This window comes from Denticeps clupeoides, chromosome 17 (genome assembly GCF_900700375.1).
Source record: "Denticeps clupeoides chromosome 17, fDenClu1.1, whole genome shotgun sequence".
Classification (NCBI taxonomy): Eukaryota; Metazoa; Chordata; class Actinopteri; order Clupeiformes; family Denticipitidae; genus Denticeps; species Denticeps clupeoides.
In genome coordinates this window covers 9290903-9315352 of record NC_041723.1, presented here as the reverse complement: position 1 = coordinate 9315352, position 24450 = coordinate 9290903, and the positions used below count along the sequence as shown (strand labels likewise).

The following is a 24450-nucleotide window of genomic DNA, read 5'->3' as shown; positions in this document are numbered from 1 at the left end:
AAATGGTGATCTGTTTGGGTGCCTCTGTTGGGTGCCGCTAACGAATAATGCTGAACAGTGTCATATTCAGAAGAATACAAAACAGAAAAATGAACAGGTTGTATTGAATTGTTTGCAGGTTTAGAAGCAAATGGAACACTAAATACGTTAGATTTATAACACAGATGCGTTCTTAGACCAGGTCTTATAAGGATCATGGCACTCCAGTTCAAACTGGATAGTTGATCTGAAGCTAGGCGTATATGTGAAATACCCCACAAAACATTCTTAAACCACTTTTTAGCCCAACTCATTGGGGCTGCCAGGACCACAGCCAGGCTTACTGGCTTATTAACTCGGCAGCGAGACTGATGCCTACAGATAACTTGTTTGCTCCACCACCTGTTATCGGTATGCACTGAATCTTGGGATATGCTGGCTCATGCCAGGAAAAGGTCACAGTTGTAGAACGCTTTGGAAGGAAGCGTCATGAAGGGACTGACCTTCGGCCTACACTTTTTTTTTTTTTTTTTTTTTTTTTGTCATATATTAAACCAATTTATCCATCTTACATAGCCAGTTCTATAGGTTTGGCTCCCAAGTTTTAGTTTTAATACGTTTGCCACTGAAACGCTTTTGCGGCGGTGGTGGTTGGATGGAATGCTTTTTGCCAGAACGGAAGAAAAGCAGCTCAGGATTCTGGACCAGTAAAAGTGAAACTCTACCCAGGGAACAGAACCTCTGGACGGTGCTGAGCGAATGGCCTCAGCCGTGTTTGAGGAAATGTGGTCCCGGCGGCAAAGGAGCAGCGTTTCACATCCGCCACCGGTTTGCCGTACCTAATTAATAAAGGGCTTCTTCTCCCCCCTCTGTTCAGCGTAGCGAGGCAGCTTGCGCCATTAGGCCGGTTTATGGCAATGGCGCGCTAGCATGTGTTAGCAGTTAGCCGCCATTAGAGAACGCTGCGTGACAGCGGGCTCAGAGCTGGGTCGAGGTGGGGGCGGGGGTGACGATGGGAGGAAGGGGGCAGGAGAGCATGAAAAGCGCCATCGCTGGGTGCCGCGCAGGCTTTTCAAAAACCATTTCCATTTTTTCTGTTCTCGCGCGTTATTAAAAAGTGGAGGTGCGAGGCGCTTTTGAAGTCGGGATGGTGCTGGACTTTTAGTCGGGTCTCTCCGCAATCCTTTTTTCTGCCGTGGAGCTGGAGCAGCCAGTGGCCGACATTGATCTCCTGCTCCCTCCATGGTTGCCCTCTACCACACTGTGTGTGTGTGTGTGTGTGCTTAGTTGCACACAAAGTAACACACATACACACGTGTTGGGGCATTTCGGTGCACCTGTGTGTATGCGAGTACGTAGAGCAACACATGGCGCTTGTGAACTTGCGAGTGTGTAACTGTGTGTGTGTGTGTCTGTATATGAAGGTCAGTTTAGTTTCTCCTTCCCAGAGAACAGCCCCTGGGGCGATGCCAGAAGTTCCCAACAAAAGTTTTTTTTTTTTTTTTTTTTTTCCTGTTGGGCAGTCACTGTGGACAGCTATCCCCCCGCAGGCCAGCAGGAGGGCTCTCTGCGTGGGCTGGGGCCTCGCTGGCGGAGGAGGAGGGGCAGGATGAGATCTGGCAGTGTTTCGCGGCCTAGCGGGGGGGTGGGTTTTGGATGCGTGTGTGGAGAACTAGCGCAAAGGCAACCCCAGGAGCCCGTGGATTTGAGAACTTTTTTTTTTTTTTTTTTTTCGGGCCCCCGTCCTCCCTCTCTCTCGCCCCACGCTCTGGCGGATGTAGTCCGTAATTACAGGACCCCCTGGCCTCTCATTCTCCCGAACACAGCCTTTGATCTGTTTCATGTTGGGCAGATCCCGCCCCCCCCCCCTCACACTCACTTTACCTTTGTCTCGTTCGCTCATTCTTTTCTCGCCGGCTTCTTTCTCCCCTGGCCGTGCCCCCTTTGATGCAGACAGTGTGCTCTCTTCAGTTCACAAAGGAGCTGCTTTCTTCTCCCCCCCCCCCATTTTGTTTTAAACTTGGGTCCTTTTTGTTGATGACCACATTGAACTTGATACTGATGTATTTTCACCCCCTACCCCCTCACCACGAAGGGGGGAGCGCCTGTGCGGCTCGGGCACCGTGTGGGGCGGAGGGGCGAGTGTGAAAGTGTGAAACGCGCCCGCCCTGCCTCTGTGCTCCGGCCAGCACTGAAACCCGAGTGAGCGCACTGCTCACAAAGTCTCTTCCTCCTTTTTGAACAGAGTCACTTCAGGAGTGACTCTGTGTGTGTGTGTGTGTGTGTGTTTTTCCCTCCTCTCTGCGGGTCGGAGCGACAGAGACCGACTCGGGGAGCACGAGCAATTTTATTATTATTATTACATCTATCAGCAAAAATAATAATATGCAATTACAAGGAAAAAGACCAAAGTTAAGAGAGGCACCCACCTGTTGCCGCGGCGCTGGTTTTTCGGCCCTGCCGGGGCATTGATCGGCGCGTGGGCATTGTGCTTGTTTGCAAACGCTGGCATTGTTAGGGTAATGCTCGCCTGATCCGCACCTCGCTCTCTCTTTTTTTTTTTTTTTTTTGATACGACCGTTCCATGCAGTTAATTGGTCTACTATGCATTGTGTCCACGCACGCGGTTAAAAGCCGCCTGGCACCGGGGCACCGGGCGCACGCGCTGCTGCAAATATTGCCCAAGGCTCCGCTAACTAATGGACACACGCTATAACAATGCCGTACCGCTGTTGGCCCAGCGCTGGTTTGTTTTAGTTCCTTTGCACAGTGGTGGCAGCACTAATTGTCACAATAAAGCATGAGCCTGTGTGTGTGCCGGCACGCGCCGGCCATGCTTTTGGCCGGTGTTTGTTGTGCTTGTGAAGGATGAGCGCAGTTTTTGCCCCGTTAGTTTGGGACTTTGTCTGCAAAGTTCTGATGGTCCGCTCGCGCGACACAATTACGCTGGGAGACGGGTGTAAGTTATGATTTCTCTACTCGCGGCGGGTGGAAGGTGTGCCCGTCTCTGTCGCTTTCCGTGTTTCCATCTCTCTCTCTCTCTCTCTCTCCCTCGCTCGGTAATAACAGCGTTGAGATACACTTCTCTCTCTTTGTCCTTGAACCCCAGCTGGGTGCTCTGGGTTCCCCTGGGGAGTGAAGTGTTTAATACAGGGGTAATTATCCTGTCCTTATTCTCCCGGCTCAGTCCAGGTGTCTCCTTCACCCCGTCTCTCAGCGTGTCTGTGCGTGTGTGTGTCTGTGTAAGAGTGTGGCAGAGACCAAAATGTAACGTAAATAGTGGAGTTTAGTATCAGTTTGTCACGGTGCCATCTTTCTACTCTATTATTATTCTTGACACATACGGGGCTGTGTGTGTTTGTGGCTTTGTGAAACCTTTGCATGAGTGCTGTTCCTCCTGTGTGTGTGTGTGTCAGTGTGTATGTGTGTGTGTGTGTGTGCGTGTGTGCGCGTGTGCATTGCCGCTCACCGTCTGTGCTCCTCTGCCTCAGTGTGTCACTAATGGCAGGTCCAGGTGTTCCTCTCAGTACTGGGGGTCCCCAGGGCCCTCTGGGCATCCCAGGGCGTCGGGGGGAGCCAGGAGGTACCCGCCTCCCCCCTGCCTATGTTAGGCCTCCCCGGGGCCCTGGGGGTCTCTTGAGGGTCCTGCCACTGGAGCTTCAGCCACCCACTCGCCACACTCCGTCCTGCCTGATTATGTCAGGTTCCCCCCTCCCCCACCTCCTCTCGGCCACCTCTGGAGTTCCAGATGCTTCTATTACTCTGTCGCTGGAAGAACCTCAGAAGAGAAAGCATACGTAGACCTGCATACTGTAGCCTTGCCAGCGTTTCCCTTTCAATTGATGATGCTTTAGCATCACAGCAGCAATGATGTAGGTTCTCAGAACAGAATCAGTGTTTAATTGCTACATGATTATGTTACAAATGAAAAATAGGTATTAAAAATTTAATGCAGGTTTACTTACATTGTTTATTATACGGATACATCTCGAATAGACTATTGGATTTGCTGTCCTCGTATCAGATCTCTTGAATGTCTCTTGAGTCGATAGTCATTTCATTGCTGTGGTTTTCTTAGCTTTGGTCGGACAGAGGTTAGTTTTCCCCAAATCGACTCTAGGGGGCGATATTTGAACCAGGCCTCCAATCCACTGTGAGTGTGCAAAGACGCCCTGTGTTTTTTTTTTTTTTTGCTTTTTTTCGTGCCGATTCTGAACGTTTATATGCATGAGTAGCAGGGAAGCACTGTGTGCTGCACTGTTAGCCTGGCCAGTGTGTGTTTGTAAGGCTTCATGCCGCTGTAAGTGGATTACAGCTGCTGCTGCCTGTCATTGGGGATGTCTGGTATGAAAGCTTGACACGGATTAATTGCATTTTGTTGTTGTCAGAAGTAAGGTGCTTAACCTAAAATGCCCTCAGACTGCAATTTTTCCTGTGCTAGGAATGATAGTAGAACACCAGTAGAATGGCACTGGGTAAGTAATCAGCTCATCTGGTGAGTGGGTTTCAGTTGTACATGAGCCATACCTTTTTTTATTCAAATCAGCCAGATTATTAGATGACTGTGTTGTAAATTCAAGAGATAAAATATAGATGCAAAGTCATGTTTTTTGGTTATTTGTGTCCAATTTGTAGGATGAATTAGGCACCTAGTGAATATTCAGATCTTAATGTTGATGTGTTGGACAAATGGTTTGACGAGGGATGAATTGTGGTGCTACACGACTGGGTCGGAGCATCTCCGAAGCATCATCCACATGTAGTCATTCGTACTTAGGGGAACTTGACCGCCACTGCTGCTGGTATCTAAAACATAGGTGCAATGCTGCCGGCTTTCTATGGGGCTTTATAACTATGGACCGATCACAGGGAACCATGCTGACCCCTTTCCACTGCCGAAAAGACTTATAATGGACGTGTGGGGCTCAGAACTAGGCCATGGAGCAAATGGAAGAGGGTGGCGAGGTCTGAGGATTCCCCTTTTTTTTTTTTTTTTTGTACGTGGTGCCAGTCATTGACATGGATTAGCAGGTTAGAAGGTGGATGCATGGACAGATGGGTGGGTTTAGTGGAGACTGCTTTGTTCTCCAGATGTGCTTTGGGTATCCTATGTGGGTTTAGTGGAGACTTCTTTGTTCTCCAGATGTGCTAGGGCTATCCTATGTATGTTCAAAGTGTATTATGTCTTCAGGATATGATCCATACCCCAGGCAGCCAGGACAGCCCTCAGGCTATATAACCATAGATGTCTGGACATCAGTACCAAGCCTCTGGCGAGGATGTCTCTGCATTGTTTATTTATTGGCTTGAAGAGGACTTATCATAGAAAACCTTGTATCTGCCAATGCAAACAAAAAAAAACTTGTTTTTTGATCAACCTAAATTACACAACAGGAGCCATTCAGATTTTGAGCCCTTTGTGATGTCTCTGGGGTCACTCATTACAGTTATAGCACCACCTGCCCTGAATATCGCCATCGTCAACTTGAGCACTATCCCAGCTTGCAGAGAGGATTTTGAAGGCAGAGGAATCATAGTTGTTATCTCAATATATTTTTTTAACTGCTGATGTAGTGAAGGTTTAGCTTTGGAAAAAAAGTAATAAAAAAATCCTAATAGAAGTTGATTTAGTGGCTGCTCAAGGCTTCCCAAGCCCATTTCCAACAGGACGAGCTGGAGCCGCCAGGGTAGGCCAGGCCGCACCTGAGGCCCTGTCTGTGCAGCAGTGAGGAGGGTCAGGCCGGGAGTAAGCGAGCTCTTAACCCGTCTGCTTTGAGCTGCACCCTGATCAAAGGCAGCAGATTTGGGGCTGAGGAGCAGGCACTCGTGTGTGTGATACGCTTAAAGCCGCGGAAAAGAGGTAAGACTGCAGATCAGACGGAGGGAGGGCCCGGAGTAGAATAACAAATGCTGAGAGGGTGTGTGCACAGAGAAACATGCTTGCTGGCCTGTAATGGGTGGGCCCGCAGCGGTCTGTTAATGTGTGAAAGCGGTTGGTTTTTGTCATTATGATGCACAGCAAGCACAGAACTCGGTGCACACAATTAAATGTGTCCTCTGCGTTGTAACCAATCACCCTTGGTGAGCAGTTGGCAGCCATGAAAGGCGCCCGGGGTGCAGTGTGTGAGGGCGGTGCTTTGCTCAAGGGAACCTCAGTGGAACCTCAGTTCCTTGGCGGTTCAGGATTTGAACCCGCAACCCTTTGGTTATGAGTCCGCTTCCTTAGCCGCTTTTCAGATGCTGGATTGTTATTAAGCCTGTAGGTACCGTAAAATAGTCGTTGCTTTGTGTGTGTTGTGGTCCACTTTCTATAAAAATGTCTTGTTATATCCCCAGCAAACAGTACAGTAACATCTGGAGTAAACAGTAATGCAGATGTGTGGGCTGGTCAGTGGTGTGTGATGCTTCCGGTTTAACGTGTAGCATTTTACGTTTTCGGCGCTGGTTTCCTGCATGGCTAGGCAGGCAGCTGCTTCCCATTGACAGAGAACATCAGCACGGGCAACACACACGCATACGTAAACACACGCCGCCGGTTCTGAGAGACTGAGAAAGATGGAGGGAAGGAGACGAAGAAAGAGGAAGCAGATGCCAGACGCCGTCCTTTGCACGCGCACCGTAGAGAGGCTTGTTGTGGTACACTTCACATGTAATTAATGTGCAGCTGTTTAATCGAGCGGCTCCTGCAGCTCCGCTCGGGCCGGGAGAGGCTGGAGTCAAACGACTCTTAACCGGAGACGGAGCCCCCGTCAGAAGGAAGGCTCCATCGCTCACGCACGTCGCGTGCCCTCCTCCCCCCCCCTTACCCACTCGCCCTCACTTACATTTACACGTATTCATTTATCCAGACCTGACACGCACTCGCTAATTACGGGCTCGATGCTCGTAAGGCTAAGTGTCTTATTCAGTGGCAAGGTGGCAAGTTGGGTTGACGGAGCCCGTCCCGGAACACTGGGTACCCAGGGCAGGGAGTCAGACCGCCACAGGGAGCATACACACACACACACACAAACATTTACAGACAATTCAGAGTCACCAGAGTGAACCTGGAGGAAACCCGTGCCGACGTGGGGAGAGAAAACGCCACACATCCAAGGTCCGAGCCAGGATTCGAACTCACAACCTTGGAGGTCACGTCACTGACACTGTGCAGACACCCTCGTCTTAAGACTGTAGACAATGTTTCCATAGCAGCGCTGGACTCATTAGTCTGTCCCCCCGTGTGTTGAGGGTTTGGACGTTTTTCTTATCTCTGAACGTGAAGGGCAGCGTTGGAAGCTTTTGTTCCTCGGTGGTGGTTAAGGTAACCCAACCCTTCAAGGGCACAGTGACCTGGCCTCTGCACTGTTGTCAGTAAGCCATCTTTGTGTTCCAGTATTTCTGTGGTGGTCATTGAGACCCCCCCCGCCCCGCCCCGTCCTAGAATGAGGGGTTGTGCACATTTCCCCTCCCTCATGTCACCTGGGTGTCGTGTGTGTGTGTGTGTGTGTTTTTGTTTATGAGCGAGTATGTGTGGGGTGCCTGTCAGCTGTTCCAGCTCTGCGCCCCCTCTCCTACAGTCGCCCCATGCCCCCTGCCCCTCACCTTCTGCCCTGGGAATGCGGCCGGCTGCTTGGCCGCTTTTGGGCGCCAAATGCTCCATATGGACTGTGAGCAGCATGTGTGTGTGTCCTCCAGGACTCCGGACCCTGACAGACTGCCTGGCCAATGACATCACTCTAGAGTGTGTGTATGTTTGAAATTGTGTGTTTGTGAAGGGCCGAGAAACAGGCCCCTGACAGACTGCCTCCCCAGAGTCCAGTAGGTGCCAGGGGTCTCCCAGAAAAGGCAAGGAAGGACACCTCTGTGTCTGTGTGTGTGTGTGTGTGTGTGTGTGTGTGTGTGTAAACAGGTGCTTGGTCTCCCTCTGGACAGGAGGCCATGTGGTCAGCCCCCCAGCCCAGTCCAGTCCAGCGCCCACTCTGTTCTTCCCCATAGCAACAGCACAGTTCACTCACCCTCTGTTAGTGCTTCCAGCTCTCCCCACTCAGGAGCGAGGCGATGAGGGTGGGAGGAAGGAAGGAAGGAAGGAAGGAAGGAAGGGAGATGGAGGAGAGACAGGTCTAGAGGGGGTTCTGCAAAACCGAGAGACCGGAAGGAGGAGGATTTGGATAGCGAGCAGAGAGCAGCAATGAGAACCAGAGAGAGAGAGAGAGAGAGAGAGAGAGAGTGAGCCTCTTGAAAGTTCCATTCCCCCTCGACGTTGCCCTAGGCTTGTCTGGCCGGCGTGCTGAGTTGCCCTGTGTGAGACCTTGGTGGAAGTTGTTTTTCTGCCCCCTTCGGTGAGTCTCTCCTGCCTGGGGCGGTGGGATGCAGGCCAAAGGGATAGGTTTGGGCGCCAGGCGGGGGTCCTTGGTGAGAAAGGTGGATGTGTGGGCAAGGGGCCAGAGGGAGGGTGAGGGTGAGAGGTGGAGAGGTGTTGCACAAAAGAGGGAGGGCATGAATATGTAAGCTGGTTTTAAGCTAAACATTGTGTGTATGTGTGAGTTTGGGTGTGTGTGTGTGTCCATTATCAGCTTTCTTCAACAACCCCCCCCCCCCCCCCCCCCCCCCCCCCAAAACAGGCAGCAGCGTCTGGTAATTATGAGAATCCAGGTCACCTTGCTTTCCTGTCCTCCGAGACCATGGTCAAGTCCACCCTGTCCAAACATAGTCTTAAGCACCAGCCCCCCCCTGCGTTTCTGCTGGGGAGATAATTAAAGAGGCTTGGTGGAGACGATGGTGACGATGATGTGAATGCTGCTGCCGTCCTCCCTGATTTCGGGACTCCTTATGCCCCTTGTCTACACCTTATTTGTCCAGACAGCTGACGAGGGAGAAGACCAATAACGAAACAGCTTTTTTGCTCGAGGGGGGACGTGATAATTTGGCAGATTAGTGATTATGAATATGGAGAAGGTTTAGTGTTGTACAGTTGATTTAACAGATTAATACTTGAGACGTCTTGTGACCTGGAGTGCCGCGAGCTGGTCTGTTAGTTGCAGTGGTTGTTAAACTGTGTGAAAGTGTGTGTGTGTGTGTGTGTGTGTGTGTGTGTGTGTGTGTGTTTAGTGAAGGAGCTCAGGGCTCGGTGTGATGTGAGGCACGCAACAGTGTGCTGCGTGTCAGCAGTGCGGACTGTGTTCCGGGGCCCTAATGAACGCTCAGCACCTTCCTGCCTCTCGTTATGCGCTCACTTCAGAGGAGCGGGTGCTCCGGGGGTGGGATGGAAATCGGGAGCGATGGAGGGGGACTCCCCTCTTCTCCGCGTCCTTCCTTCAGATGAAGAAAGCAGACGGACACCAGGCAGGGTACATCTTCATTACCGCGTTCCACCGGCATGGGCACGGGTTTGTCCTGGCCTATTAGAGGGCCTCGCTGCGGAAACGGCCTGGCATGGTCTGGAGGAGGCGTGGGGGCGGCTGTACGCATGGGGCGTGTCCCTTGAACCTCTGAGAAAGTTCTGGCGCCCGAATGCGGCTGGTGGCTTCTTCTGTTTGCCGGCGCGCCTGCTCCAATTACTCGGCCCCGGTGGCGGGCGGGGTAGCGGGCCTTCTCCCGGACTTCAGAGCGAGTCCGTCTGGTGTGCCCATCCACCAGCTACACCCTCCTTCGCCACCCACCAACCCCTCCACCTGGGACGGGGCAGGGAGGTGAAGGCCATCGCCGGGGGCAACCACGAGAGCAGCCGGTTAATTCGGTAATGAGTCGCAACATGAAAGAGATCTGTTGGGGGCGGGAGGAAAAGGGCAAGAAGGAAGGACCAGGACGGAGAGGCTGCAGATATGCAGGGACGGTGAGTCTGAGATGCCATTAGGAGCCGTACACAGCCGGGAGGGGGGGCGGAGGGCCCTTGCTCTTTTCCTCCCGCCGCTGCCTCGCGTTCCCCCCTCTTTTCTTTCTGTTTCTTTTCTAATTTAACTTTTCATTGAAATTTCTTACCCTGTTTAGTGCTCTTGCCAAGTCTCCCGGCGGACGGATGACAAAAGCCCTCTAAAAGCCATGTGATCTTCCATTTTCCGACAGCCACACTTCTGAGGATTAAGGCTATTTAATGACTATAATCTCCCTCTTTCTCAAAAGTGATTTCTCACATTCTGTCGCAGTCAGAGGGATTGCATTAGCATTAATAGATTTATAATTCGCCAGAATGACCACATGTGCCAGGCATTTTTTTCTTCTACTTTTTCATTTCCCTCAGCTATTCCATTCATTCATCTTGCCTATTCTATTCTTTTTCTACACCCTTTTCTCTCCGTTCGTATCTGAGCAAGTTTTATCTTTGTATCTCCTGCTCTGTGGCTGAGTACATGCCTAAGACACAGCGTGAGTGCGTGCGTACCTGTCAGTTTCTCCTGTCACGCCGACACACACACACACACACACACACACACACACACACACGCGCAAGGCGTCCCTCACCTCGACAGGCCCGAGATCAGAGGCAGGTCTGTCAGGGGCCTGCAGGTTATTGTGCTGCAGAAGAATCGGGCGCAGCTAAGGGCCTTATGGGCTTTTCTTCTGTCTCTCTTTCAACACGTCAGGAACTGAACTTTCTACCCTGCACGCCACGGCTTAAGGTTGTGGCGGGATGACTCTTATCCTGACACGGACACAAAGACATCAGAGGGCGGGGGCCGTGGCAGTGGCATGGACGTGTGGTTTACACACCCAGACCCTTCAGCTTTTAGGCCTCAGACTCACACTAGACTGTAAAAGAGAACGTTTACTTGCCGCCGAGACGAGTACTGGCGCAGTTTACAGTCGCCGCGATTATTTCTCTTCCGTTCTGATGCCCTTTTCCAATGTAGTTTCAATAGCTTTTTGCATGATGTCTCTGTTTTTAAAGTGCATATCTTTTTCACAGTGCAGGTTTTTGTTCCTTGCTTGAAGCTAAATTCATTATTCATGGTCTTACAAATTTTTACCCACAAACCCCTGTGGAGATTTATTTGTTCTGCACAGCACCTACATTTTTGCCCGAATCGATTCATCACATGAGCGCATTTTCCACACACGCGCGCGCGCACACACTCGCTAAAATATGGCTGCTGCGGTTAACTTAAGATTTACGGCAGAGGAGAAGCGGTTGGGAAGCCCTGGATTCGAGTCACTTGCCCTGCGTGGCTCAAGGTAATATTTTTTTGTTGCGACATCTCCGGTGTAATAGAGTCTCCTCTCTTGCTGTCATCACATTGAATAAGAGCCGAGTTCTGATGGAAAAGACAGCTGCATTATCTGCATGTGCGTAAAAGGGAAAAACGGTTTGCAATTTCCTGCGTGGGGATGCGCCTGAACCAGGCTGTGTCTGTTCAGGAATGTCAGGAGGGAGGCGGAACCGCCTTCCCCACAGCAGCCGGATTTTTATAGGGTGAGGAGTTGGTTTACTCCTGTAAACATTGGGTTTATTTGGAATGTGGAAGACCAGAGGCTTTTTTAGCACATTAGGAACAAACATAAAACTCAGCGAAATAAGGAAAAACAAACAGGCTGTGATAGAAAATTCTGTGTTTGTCTGTGCCACAGTGGGACTCCAAGCTCGCAGCATTCCTGCTCAATAAGTCATGAGCTGTCCCTCCCTTCCTCCTTTCTGGAGGCTTCCGAGTTGAGATGCTAAATAGATGATGCTTGGACTGTGTCAGGCCCCATCAGATTGCCCAAAAAACAGGGCAGAATTAAGTATGTGTGTTCTGTTATGAATGTATGCTTTAATCTGAATGTCATATTTACACACACACACACACACACACACAGAAAAGGCCAGTGTTAAGCCAGAAATTCATTTTGTATGTATCGTCCTTACTGTTTTGAGTGTCCACTAATCTGTTTAGAGAAGCTTTTCAATCTGGTGGCCATAATGAAAATGTGATAAATCCAGATCTAGATCTTGTGGGAGATAAGAGGATGACTGGAAAGGGTGAATGAAAGAAGAAAAAAAAAATATTTGTCCTTATTTGTCGCCCCTCTTAGAAATGAATGTCGTCTTTTTTTTTTTTCCCCCTTTTCTTTTAACATTTCGAATTCCTTATGTGTTCTGCATTGCAGATGGTGACGATGACCCTGGGCTCTCCTGGGTGGCATCCTCTCCCTCCAGCAAAGACGTGGCGTCGCCATCGCAGATGCTGGGGGATGGCTGCTGCGATTTGGGCATGGGCACTGGGGAGGAAGAAGGGGGCTCGGGCCTGCCCTACCCGTGCCAGTTCTGCGACAAGTCCTTCAGCCGCCTCAGCTACCTGAAGCGCCACGAGCAGATCCACAGTGACAAGCTGCCCTTCAAATGCACCTTCTGCAGCCGCCTCTTCAAGCACAAGCGCAGCCGAGATCGCCACGTCAAGCTGCACACGGGTGACAAAAAGTACAGCTGCCAGGAGTGTGAGGCAGCGTTCTCGCGCAGCGATCACCTCAAGATCCATCTGAAGACGCACAGCTCCAGCAAGCCCTTCAAGTGCACCGTGTGCAAGCGCGGCTTCTCCTCCACCTCCTCGCTCCAGAGCCACATGCAGGCACACCGGAAGAACAAGGAGCACATGGCCCTGCGCGCCGAAAAGGACAACGGCAAACGCGGGGGCGGCGCCGACGCCGCCGACATGGAGCAGGACCTGTACATGTGCGATTACTGCGAGGAGACCTTCAGCCAGACGGACGACCTGGAGAAGCACGTGCTGACCCGCCACCCTCAGCTCTCGGATCGGGCCGAGCTGCAGTGCATCCACTGCCCGGAGATCTTCGGTGACGAGGGCCTGCTTCTGGCCCACATCGACTGTGCCCATGCCAACCGCAAGCACAAGTGCCCCATGTGTGCCGAGCAGTTCTCCTCCGTGGAGGACGTGTATTGCCACCTCGACAGCCACCGGCAGCCGGACTCCAGTAACCACAGCGCCAGCCCCGACCCGGTGCTGGGCAGCGTGGCGTCCATGAGCAGCGCCACGCCGGACTCCAGTGCTTCCCTCGAGAGGGGCTCCACCCCAGACTCCACCCTCAAACCGACGCAGACTCGGCGCAAGCTGGCGCCCTCTTCTGACCAAGATGAAGGGGGCTGGGCGAGTAAGATTACCTATAGCTGCCCTTACTGCCCCAAGAGGGACTTCAACAGTCTGGCAGTGCTGGAGATTCACCTGAAGACCATCCATGCTGACAAGCCTCAGCAGAGCCACACGTGCCAGTTGTGCCTGGACACTCTGCCCACTCTCTACAACCTGAACGAACACGTGCGCAAAGCCCACCGAGGCAGCGGGGGCACCGCGGCTTCATTTCCTCTTCTGCAGTTCAGCAACGTATCGGCCTTTCATTGCAACTATTGCCCAGACATGTTTGCGGACATCAACACCCTCCAGGAGCACATCCGTGTCTCACACTGCCTCTCGGGAGGAGTGGTTGCTGGCTCCACAACTCTTGAGGGCAACCATGCCTTTTTCTGCAATCAGTGCTCCATGGGCTTTTTGACAGAGTCTTCGCTGACTGAACACATTCAGCAGACCCACTGTCCCAGTGCTGGAGGCGGCGTCACCAAATTGGAGTCGCCGGTCTTGCAGCCATCACAGTCGTTCATGGAGGTGTACTCCTGTCCTTACTGCACCAACTCCCCCATTTTTGGCTCACTCCTCAAGCTTACCAAGCATATCAAGGAGAACCATAAGAACATCCCACTGGCCAACAACAAGAGGAAAGTAAAGGTGGCCGATCTCAGCCCTGCCTCATCTGACGTGGAGATCTCTTCCCCGAAGCGGCACAGGGTGGCTGGTGATGTTACACCAGCAGGCACCAACGGTGACTATGCCTGCAACCAGTGTGACTTGCGCTTCACCAGCTTCGAGGGTTTCCAGACTCATCTAAAATCCCACCTGGAACTTCTTCTTAGGAGGCAGTCCTGCCCACAGTGCAACAAAGAGGATTTTGACTCCCAGGAATCCTTGCTGCAGCACCTCACGGTCCACTACACCACCACGTCCACCCAGTATGTCTGTGAGAGTTGTGATAAGCAGTTTTCCTCTGTGGATGAACTTCAGAAGCACTTGTTGGACATGCACACCTTTGTGCTCTACCACTGCACACTTTGCCAAGAGGTCTTTGACTCCAAGGTGTCCATTCAGGTACACCTGGCTGTCAAGCACAGTAATGAGAAGAAGATGTACCGCTGCACAGCCTGTGCCTGGGACTTTCGCAAAGAGGCTGACCTCCAGCTGCATGTCAAGCACAGCCACCTGGGCCACACAACTGGACCAGGCGCCGCTGGCAAAGCCCGCAAGTGCATCTTCTGTGGCGAGACCTTCGGGACGGAAGTCGAGCTACAGTGCCACATCACAACCCACAGCAAGAAGTACAACTGCCGATTCTGTGGGAAAGCCTTCCATGCTATCGTCCTGCTAGAGAGACATTTGCGGGAGAAGCATTGCATTTTTGACTCTGCCAGTGGAAATGGAAATGGGGGGAGTCAGAATGGAACCCCGAATGGTGTGACACAGAGCTCCAAACGAAGTGGCGGAGGAACGGGGGGAGGAAGTGCAGGAGTTGCCAGTGCAGCGGCGGAGCAGGCTGACCTGCAGAACCTGCTGCTGAAGACCAGCGGTCAAGAAACTGCCAACAGCCACGAGGCCAGCGGTGGAGAAGACGAGCTGGATGCTTCAGAGCCCATGTATGCCTGTGACATTTGCGGCGCTGCCTACACAATGGAGGCTCTTCTCCAGAACCACCGCCTGCGTGACCACAACATCCGGCCCGGTGAGGACGACGCGGGGTCCCGCAAAAAGAAGGCCGACTTCATTAAGGGCAACCACAAGTGCAACGTCTGCTCGCGGACCTTCTTCTCGGAGAACGGGCTGCGGGAGCACGCCCAGACCCACCGTGGTCCTGCCAAGCACTACATGTGCCCCATTTGCGGAGAACGCTTCCCATCGCTGCTCACGCTCACGGAGCACAAGGTCACTCACAGCAAGAGCCTGGACACGGGCACCTGCCGCATCTGCAAGATGCCCCTGCAGAGCGAGGAGGAGTTCATCGAGCATTGCCAGATGCACCCGGACCTCCGCAACTCGCTCACCGGGTTCCGATGTGTAGTCTGCATGCAGACGGTCACCTCCACGCTGGAGCTGAAGATCCATGGAACGTTCCACATGCAGAAGCTCTCCACGTCCAGCGGTGGCAGCGCGGGAGCCGGTGGCGGCTCAGCCTCGTCCTCGCCCAATGGCCAACTGGGGCCGCACAAACTCTACAAGTGCGCCCTGTGCCTGAAGGAGTTCAAGAACAAGCAGGACTTGGTCAAGCTTGACGTCAACGGGCTGCCCTTCGGGCTTTGCGCGGGGTGCATGAGTCGCGGTGCCAACGGACAGTCGCCGAGCAGCGGCGCGCCCGCTCAGGAACCTGGGGACAAGCCTGCTACGGGGCTGCGCTGCCCAGAATGTGCGGTGAAGTTTGAGACCCTGGAGGATCTGGAGAGCCACGTTCAGGTGGACCACCCTGAGATGAGCCCAGAGACGAGCGGGGCGAAGAAGATGACAGATGCCTCACCCATCCCTAAAGTAAGTGTCCTCATCCGACCAGTCCTTGTTGTTCACGGCAACTGTGTCTAATGAGTGCGGGCACTTAATTTGTTGTCTTGCAAGAGTTGAAGTGGTCACATATGCTTCGCTGACGTCATTCCCACCATCTGCTCTCAGTCAATAGTCAGTCAAGTGAATGCATATTTATATGGCGCTGATGAACAGACACCGTAGAGCTAAACAGAAATGAATGTTTACAACATATAACAGATTTTCCATAGGTGAGAAAAAATAAAAGTCCTTCTGTGTCTTAAAAGAACAGCGTTTCACGGTTCTCCGCGGCTTTTCCTATTCCGTATCGAATCCCATTATCGTCTTGTAACAGAATGTCTTTTAGGTCAAGCGTAGGCCTTGTTTTCTCCGGCTCTTTTGAAATGTTGCCTCCTAGCCTCCTACTCTTTATTTTTCTTTTTCAATTATTCTCTCTCATTCCTTTGTCAGGTGTGTGAATAGCATTTTATGCAATTTCCCTTGAAAATAGCAGGCATTGCCAGGAACCGTTTTCTAGCAAGTATTTTTAGTGTGCGAGTTCCCAGTGTGTGTTGCCTCGGTAAAAGGTGTGTGAATTCGGGGCTGCATTGCAGCGGGCCCTGGGGAGCCGTGCAGTCTCCTCCTGCTGGGCTATTGTACAGGCTGTTCGCTCTGCTAGATATTGACAGTGAACTTCCAGGGACGCTCAATCTTTACTTGGGCCTTTACTTGTCTCTGCTCAGTATTACAGATAGGAAAATCTCAGCCTTTTCCTCTTGATACTCTCTTTGGTGGGTAGCCATGAAGGGAGCGCTATGATGTGTGTGTGTGTGTGTGTGTGTGTGTGTGTGTGTGTGTGTTCGTGTGAAGAAAATAAAACATGGTCGGCTGAATTTCCTGTCTGTGTCTCTCTCTCTCTTGCATTGAAGAAGAAGACGTATCAGTGCATCAAATGCCAAATGACCTTTGAAACAGAACGCGAGATCCAGATCCACGTTGCCAATCACATGATTGGTGAGTTGACTTCTCTTTATTTCTCTTTGTGTGTGTGTGTGTGTGTGGCTGCTTGCCAGCCGTTCCTCTCCGATTCCTGTCTTTTGCACTCTTTCAACCCTGGCCCTGCCTAGCCCATGCTCTCCTCTCTCCTCTCCTTCTCATTCTCTCCTGGTGTGCACACACACACACACACACCAACACACAGGTGTGAGACAGACAGGTGAAATGAACAGCTCTATTTCTGGAAATGCCGACATCACTCTCAACAGCTGTTCCATTGTTTAACACTCGACTGCGCAGCTGAGGCCTCGGCTGCAGGTCTGATCGTTCCCATTAACTCTTCACTGTGCAGAAGTGCCACCGATTACAGGTCTCACCTCTCTGACAGAGGCCATCGGACACACATTTTCCAAGCGATTTCGACCCTGCCTCGACCAGTATCTGTTGTTGCTGTGGTTCAATCTTCCTCTGTGTATTTCAACAGCGGCACAATTCGTTATTACTGCATGTCATTTTGTGTTATCTGACATTCAATATTTTGTGTCAAATCATGTGTTTGGGGAAAAAAACGCCTTTATTGTTGCCTTAAAAATGCCCGTCTGCCTCATGTGGCAGTGTGGAAGTGGTTTTAATGACTTCCGTGTCACGCGTACACTGCAGTTATATATGGCCGTGCGAACACGATTCAATATTTCCTCTGTATGTGTGTGTGTGTGTGTGTGTGTGTGTGTGTGTGTGTGTATATATATTTTTTTTTTTTCCCCCCCTCCTCGTCTTTGCCTTTGTGTTATTCTTTAAGTAATAATTGCTGCTGCAGCACACTGTAGTGGAGATTAACGAGTCTCAGCGCAGAACAAACCCCGGCGCTCTTACACGCCACAGCGGCCAGCCAACCCTGTCCAACCAGGATGCCGATGCCTGAAATCTAATTCTGTCCCCCCCCCGTTCGCTGGTTACTACTGTGTGGAGAGTCTAGCAGAACCTGGAACAGCAGGAAGCGGGAAAGCATCGAAAAGGCGCTGACAGCCACTTCAGATTTTACCCGTTTATTTACTTTTAATAATTACCTTCCCATTTGACTACGAAACCCATTCGGCTCCGTCATTTTTCTAATGAGAGCCAGCGCTGAACACCCATTTACCCCCCCGCGCCCCCCTGCATCCAGCCCGGCCCCACCAGAGCCGCCTCGCCTTTCATCGCTGTGCAGTGTGCTGAAAGGCAGCAGCGGGGAGAGATAGCGCCGTCTGAGCGCGGCGAGGCAGGATCGCAGGCCTCTCGCAGCCGCCATGGAGGGAGTTTTGGGTTAATTAACGTCGTAATTGTCAGAAAAGCTGGAGGAGATTAATTATAGAATTGAGGCAGATTATTTTAAGTGCTGTTATTATTTTATAATTTTTTTTTTTTTTTTTTTTTTCGTCCGCCCCCCTCTTCAAAGATGGATGACGTCTTTTTAAATAATAAAGCGGAGAAGAGTATTAACCTTTATCAGGCGTTTGCTGTAGCGGCGAGAAAATTGAAGCGAGATCACAGAGGAGCGCCGGCAACAGCGGCTGCCCTCCCTTATTTCCTCTCTCTTACCAAACAATCATTAAAAAGCAGCGCTATCTCCTGGCCTTGATATACGACTACCAAGATTATTCCGATGCCTTGATTTTTCTTTTTTTAGAAGGAGAGTGGAATCATCATGCCGTGCTGCGGCGTCTACTGCTAGGAAATCCGGACTATTGGTTTTCTGTGGTAAATCTGTCACGGGTGGGGGAACGTAGTGAATTGAATGCTTTTGGTGAATGCAACCTTTATTAAAATGACCAGGAGCTTTGGCCTCACTGGTATCGGTGTCTTTGTTTGGGGCCACTTTTCTGTTCTTGAGGGGTTTTTGTGGCCTTTAGGAGTTCAGGCGTTCTCTCTCATTCCATCAAATAAGAACAACTGTGACAAATCACATTACACCTTTGGGGAGATCATTATGCTAAAAGAATACTGTGCATTATGAGTCCAGTGGGATATAAAGTACATATATGCATTATGTTATGTTGTCCAAACTGCTAAGTAAAACTGTGGTTCTGCAAAAAAGTAGGACAAAACCATGCGTGAGTCCGAAACACGGCCTGGATGGGATTCTCGTTTTGTCAAGTGATGATATTTGAAAATATTACAAAGCCGAAAGTTTTGTGACACTTGGTTCAATATTGCTTGCGGTTCCTGTGTGGATGTGGGTTAAGTAACCGCCACGTTGTGTAATTTGGTTTGAAATTTCAGACGAGGTCGGAACTTCCATTGCAGGACTGCTTTGGTTTCAGAGTTTTACACAGTACACCTGACTCACCCCTCCTTACACACACACACACACACACACACAGTCAGTCTTACAAACACCCTTTCCATTAGCAGAAAACAGCCTTCCTGTGTTTTCCACACATTAGAAGAGTGCAGATGTTTTGGGAGGTGTGATCATGCACCAAACCCCTTCCCCGTTTCAGCCGTTATTAACACTGCAGTGACACCTCGTCTCCGTCAGTTTACACTGCGGCGTCTGCCTGCACGCCTGCGCACACGCACACGTTCTGTTCAGCTCCTGTCACCTTGCAGTCACACCTTAACAAGCGTTGCTTCCACTCGTCCTGCAGGAGGTGCCATCACTGCGTTACCGTCTACCTGAGCGCTGCCTACCTGTGCACCGCCCTCAACTTGTGTTCCTGTGCTTTAATTTCCGCGGCGAGGACCGCATTCACGCTGATTGATCGATTGCAGTGATATTGGAGTGAACAGCGGGTCGTGGGTCATTCATTTATTTTTATAAACGAATTGCTCCGCTGTGGGTGGGCTGAGGGAGGCGGTGCGGTGGAGCAACATGGCTTCACTTCTCCCACTGACTGCTGGTTGAACTCTTTTGATTATTCAGGGCGGACCGGACTGGCCGCGCTCGGGCTGCGTTACACTTTTCTCCGGCCCAGAGAAGAGTGTGTATGATTGCTGCACCATTTTCTTTTCCCTCCTCCACACATACACACCCACACACACATGCTTATTTGACTTTGGGAATGGCACAAATCCTATGGGTAAAGTGAATAGCTTTTTGTAATTTACAGTCTGTGCATTGTCATGTTTAAACAGTGGCATTTATCTAAATTTAGACATATAAAAAATGCAAATCCACACTTGCTAAAGATCTGCTTGAAAAAAAAAAATCAGCTAAACATTATGATAAATACCTGAGTAAAAAAAATGCCTAATCAAAGCTCAGTCACCCCAGACCTTAACCTCATCCAGTTCTCAATGCTGTAATGGAAAAATGAATAAAACTCCGTCATCAGCCAGAGAGCTGTGAGGTTGCGTTCAGAATTACGTTACTCCTGGGGCTCCTCGAGGACGGGCTGTTTGTGGGGAACCGGAGAGACATCCCACTGTATAATCTAATGCCGTAATGCGATCGGTTTCTCCCTGTGCCCTACGCAGAGTAACACCCGACATCCGCACTGTCCCGAAATCCATCTGTCAGACACGATCACGCTTAATAGGATGAGTGTGGGAAGAAGATGCGAGGATGGACGTCGCCCTCCACATCTGTTCTTTAGAATTTTTAGCATTCTTGATTTTGTATTATAAATCACCTCTAAAACTTCGCATGTTATTTTGTTGTTTTCCGAAATGGTTTCGGGACATGTAGGTAGGTCATGTAGTTCATTCAAATATAGGTGGAGCAGAATGATAATATGTTAATTAAATTTGTCCTCTTACACCGACATGTCACATTTGACCCAAGTTGGCATATAGATAGACGTGGCACAGCCGTGGAGCCAGCGCCACCCAGGCCGGTGAGTGACGTCTGCCACCATCTCGGCCGCGCAGAGAGAGGAATAATCACAGTAATACCAATAATGATATTCCACCCCATCCAGAGCAACCACTATGAACTATGGGAGTGCCTGAGCAAACCGACGCTTTACCCAGCGAGGGACGGGATGAGATGGCTCTTTTACCAGAGAGAGCAGGAGAGGGGGGGAGGTGGGGGGAAAACAATTTGAGGGAGAGAGGGAGCTGTTAGAGGGAGAGAGAAAACAGCAGAATCAGAGCCGTGTGAAAGGAAATCGGATAAGACCAGCACATAACTGATGCATATTCGGTATAATAGCATAATAATATCTCATTAAATATTAGATATTAACAACATTAAGTGTTATAAAGAGTTACTTTTTTATCACCTTGACCTCAAAGGGCTTTTATTTTGTAAAGAAAAACAGATTCAGACATTGCCAGTGTTAAAAAGTGCGTTATTACATTTTACAGGTGCCTGTAAGGCTGCCTTCTGAGGTGTGTGGAAGGAGTTTCAGATTGTGAGGAGGTGAGGGAGGGTGCCAAGCTGCCTTCCCTCGAGGTCCCACAACTGTGTGCGTCTCTCTTTGTGTGCGTGTGTGTGTGTTCACAAGTGTCTGCATGCTTAGTTTTTAATTTTAGACTCCATTTAGCGTTGCACTCTGGGAGGTCTCACCCCTGCTCTGCACTACCTCCTGCTGGCAGGAGAAAGAAGTGGTGCTCTGCATGGGTGCGTGTGCAAAGACACACACAGACACACACACACACACACACACCTGCAGGGAGCACCCTGTGGGTCTGCAGCTGCACAGCAGAAAACAATAAAGCCTGAAGAAAGACTAGAGTAAGTGTGTTCCTCTGAGAGAGAGAGAGAGACACACACACACACACACACACACACACACACAGTGTGTGTGAAGCAGGCGAGGCTCAGTAGCAGCATCACAGTTGAAGACTGGAGAGGATGAAGGGGGAGCTGCCTGCTGAATCTTAGAGGGACTTTTGACAAATATCATGTGACCCCGGCTTCATTTAACACTGGAAAGCAGCTGCACTCTGGTGTGTGTGTGTGTGTGTGTGTGTGTGTGTGTGTGTGTTTATAATTATATAGTGTATTGATTTTGGTTCTTCAAGTGGGCAGCAGCAGCGGCATGTAAATAGTATATCGAGACAAAAAATTTGTGAAGCACTTAAAGCACAAACACATACTCTTTCTCCCTCCTTAAACACAGAGACACACACACACACACACGGCGAACTCTCCACGTTTCGCTCTGCCACGTCCTACGGAAAAGCATGCAGGCACTAATGCCGTACTAATCACCGGTGCACAGAACTCACAGCACGCCCACTCTCCTCTCAATCGCCCTTAATCAGCCAACACATTTCAATTAGCATATTGTGTTTAACCTCGTTTTCATCTGCTTTATTAGGGGATTGAGCTGCACTCAGCCCCCCGCACACCCCCTCTCTACAGCCGTCTCTCTTCCCTTGCACTTTATTTATTTGTTTGTTTATTTTCATAATTTAAAAAAAAAATTTTTTTTTTGAACTCCTCTTGGCCTTCTCCAGTCTTCCAGCATGATTTAGCAGAATCTCTAGATTCGACCTCTCGTTGGCTCTGACGCCGTCCTGGCACTGCTGTGGGCAGGTGGAGACGGCCAGATTCTAACATCCCTCTCCAGCCGAACGGTCCGTACGCCCGATATCTGACCTGATGTGTGACCCCTGTACCCTTTAACCCCCTCCTCCTCCTCCCCTCGTGATTGTAGAGCTGCTGACTAACCAACACCCTGCCTTCTCTCTCCACCCCTCCCCCCCTGCCTTTCGGACGGTAGAGGAGCCCGGCCTGCTGCAAGGTTGGTGCCCTGCTCTCCTGCTGGCTGTGTGGGTGGGACCCGAGTCACCGCTCCTCTCACAATGAGAGAGACCGAGGAGGGCTCGGCGGGCGGGGGGACGGGGGGGTTGCATGATTCTCTTTATATCTCTTTTTTTTTTTCTTCTCTCTCTCTCTCTATCACACTTACACACTCTTGTGTTTGCATACTGTAAAAGAGACCACATGAAGACCATGTGGTGTTGGAGAAGAGAATAGAGTGTGAAGACAAAACTCTTTCTCCCTCCACACAGAGCACTGTATTTAACCACTCCAATTTGATGTTACCTGGCAGAAAGAGGCATGGCACAACAGAGGTTAAAAATGAACAGTTTCTAATTTATTAACACCGGTAAATAATTATTGTAGTTACATGTGAATATTGAATGTAAAAAGGTACCAAGGTTACAGAGAAAGTAAACATGAGAAGAAAGAGTAAAGAGGGAGAAGAGAAAGAGAAGGGAAGATAAAAGTCCCAGAAGCCTTCCGGCTTCTGAGGGAAAAACCCCCCTGAGCAAGATAGCTCAGAGCCCCCTTTTCCACATGTGTGCAGACATTTATACCCCTGGCCTACAGGAAGTTGTCACTGGCCTACAGGAAGTTGTCACTGGCCTACAGGAAGTTGTCACTGGCCTACAGGAAGTTGTCACTGACCAATCAGAACCTGTTGTTTCTGATGTCACGCCCCCGGTGCCTCCCATTTGGTGAAGACAAAGAGGGTGGGCGGTCCTGACGGCTGATACTTCGCACGTTGATGTCGGACAAAGGCATGTAAAAACCGGGGTGTCGAATCTTCACCCTCAACCATCGACACAGGAATGTTACACTTCCCCCTGCAGACATCTGTTATGCAATGCAAAAACAGGCTCCTGCGATGTCCATTCTTACAGACGGCCGGTTGATCCCCTGGGGCACTCGAGTATTCAGGGTCCATGGGGATCACAATTGGGTCATGATTGTGTATCTGCTTGCTTCCTGGTCAGTTGGGAATTCAAATGCAGCCGATAGTTGTGGTTCTGTGTCCTTTGTGATCCTCAGGCATCTGAGGTCACCCTTGTAGGGAAACCTGTCTTCTTGGCATAGATCAAACACAGCAGCATACATAGAATATTCAACTGGATCCAGGGCTTTTCACACTTGGTTGGGTTCTTTGTCTGGAGTGTGATGAGGTTTGCATACAGATTGTGCATGTAGAAAAACAGTGTTCATCGTACATTAAAACCAAACCAGGAAAACAAATGACAACAATGATCAGATACTGTAATGCAAAAAACATGTAAATATAGTGGGAGGCTTAAAATGATATCAGGGAATTCATAACTCTGCGAATTTGCATCGGCTTATCAAGTCTAATCAACAACAGTGGCTGGGAAAATAAATACAAATAAATAAATAAAAAAGTCCCGCTTGTTGCCATGTGATTGGAGAATTACACCTTTATTAGGGAATTCATAACTCTGCGGATTTGCACCGGCTAACGAAGTTCAATCAACAACAGTGGCCGGAAAAATAAACACAAATAAAATCCCGCTTGTTGCCATGTGATTAGAGAATTACACCTTTATCACTAAAAGCTATTATTTGAGATTATGGCATTGTTGAGGTGTTCAGAGAGAGAAACAGTTTCACATAAATTTAAATTCTGATCCTAAACATGTTGATCATACTGAACATGAATTTAAAATAAAAACATTTAAGTTTAACAGTGCAATTTCCAATCCCTGATCAGTTATTATCAAATTGTTCACCGTGGGACATGGTTTATGATGTTCAATGTAATACCAGTAATCTAAAATGTCACAAATCCTGGTTAACAGTTTGGTTTGTGGGTTCATCTATTGTGCCAGCCATATCTACATGCCACATTGTAAGTGATACAGTAATTAGTCTATGTTCATTTTATACCTTGTCGGAGTGGATCTGGATTTAGAAATGCCTCGGTTTCTACGGTCCCGGGCTTTTAGGATATGTAGATCCTTTTTATTTAAATTAAAGCACATAGATTCTATTCTTCCCTATGCAGTAAAATTCAGATAAAAGAGACTTACGGTCACAGATCCACATCCGAGCAAAGGTATCACGTCGGGATCACCATTTGTAAAAGAGACCACATGAAGACCATGTGGTGTTGGAGAAGAGAATAGAGTGTGAAGACAAAACTCTTTCTCCCTCCACACAGAGCACTGTATTTAACCACTCCAATTTGATGTTACCTGGCAGAAAGAGGCATGGCACAACAGAGGTTAAAAATGAACAGTTTCT

The 24450-nt window shown here is 49.9% G+C and overlaps 1 protein-coding gene across 5 annotated transcripts in view; it reads left to right on the top strand.

Moving 5' to 3' along the window:
• The window catches only part of znf423 (zinc finger protein 423), a 122170-nt gene that overhangs the window by 41315 nt on the left and 56405 nt on the right, over window positions 1-24450 (top strand). For 2 of the 5 annotated variants that reach the window (XM_028957602.1, XM_028957598.1), the window contains 3 exons: window positions 12043-15512; window positions 16433-16517; window positions 22151-22171. In XM_028957602.1, coding sequence (XP_028813435.1) covers window positions 12043-15512; window positions 16433-16517; window positions 22151-22171 — 3576 coding nt within the window. The remainder of the gene's footprint in view (window positions 1-12042; window positions 15513-16432; window positions 16518-22150; window positions 22172-24450) is intronic. The other 3 variants (XM_028957599.1, XM_028957601.1, XM_028957600.1) reach the window with 3 other exon arrangements.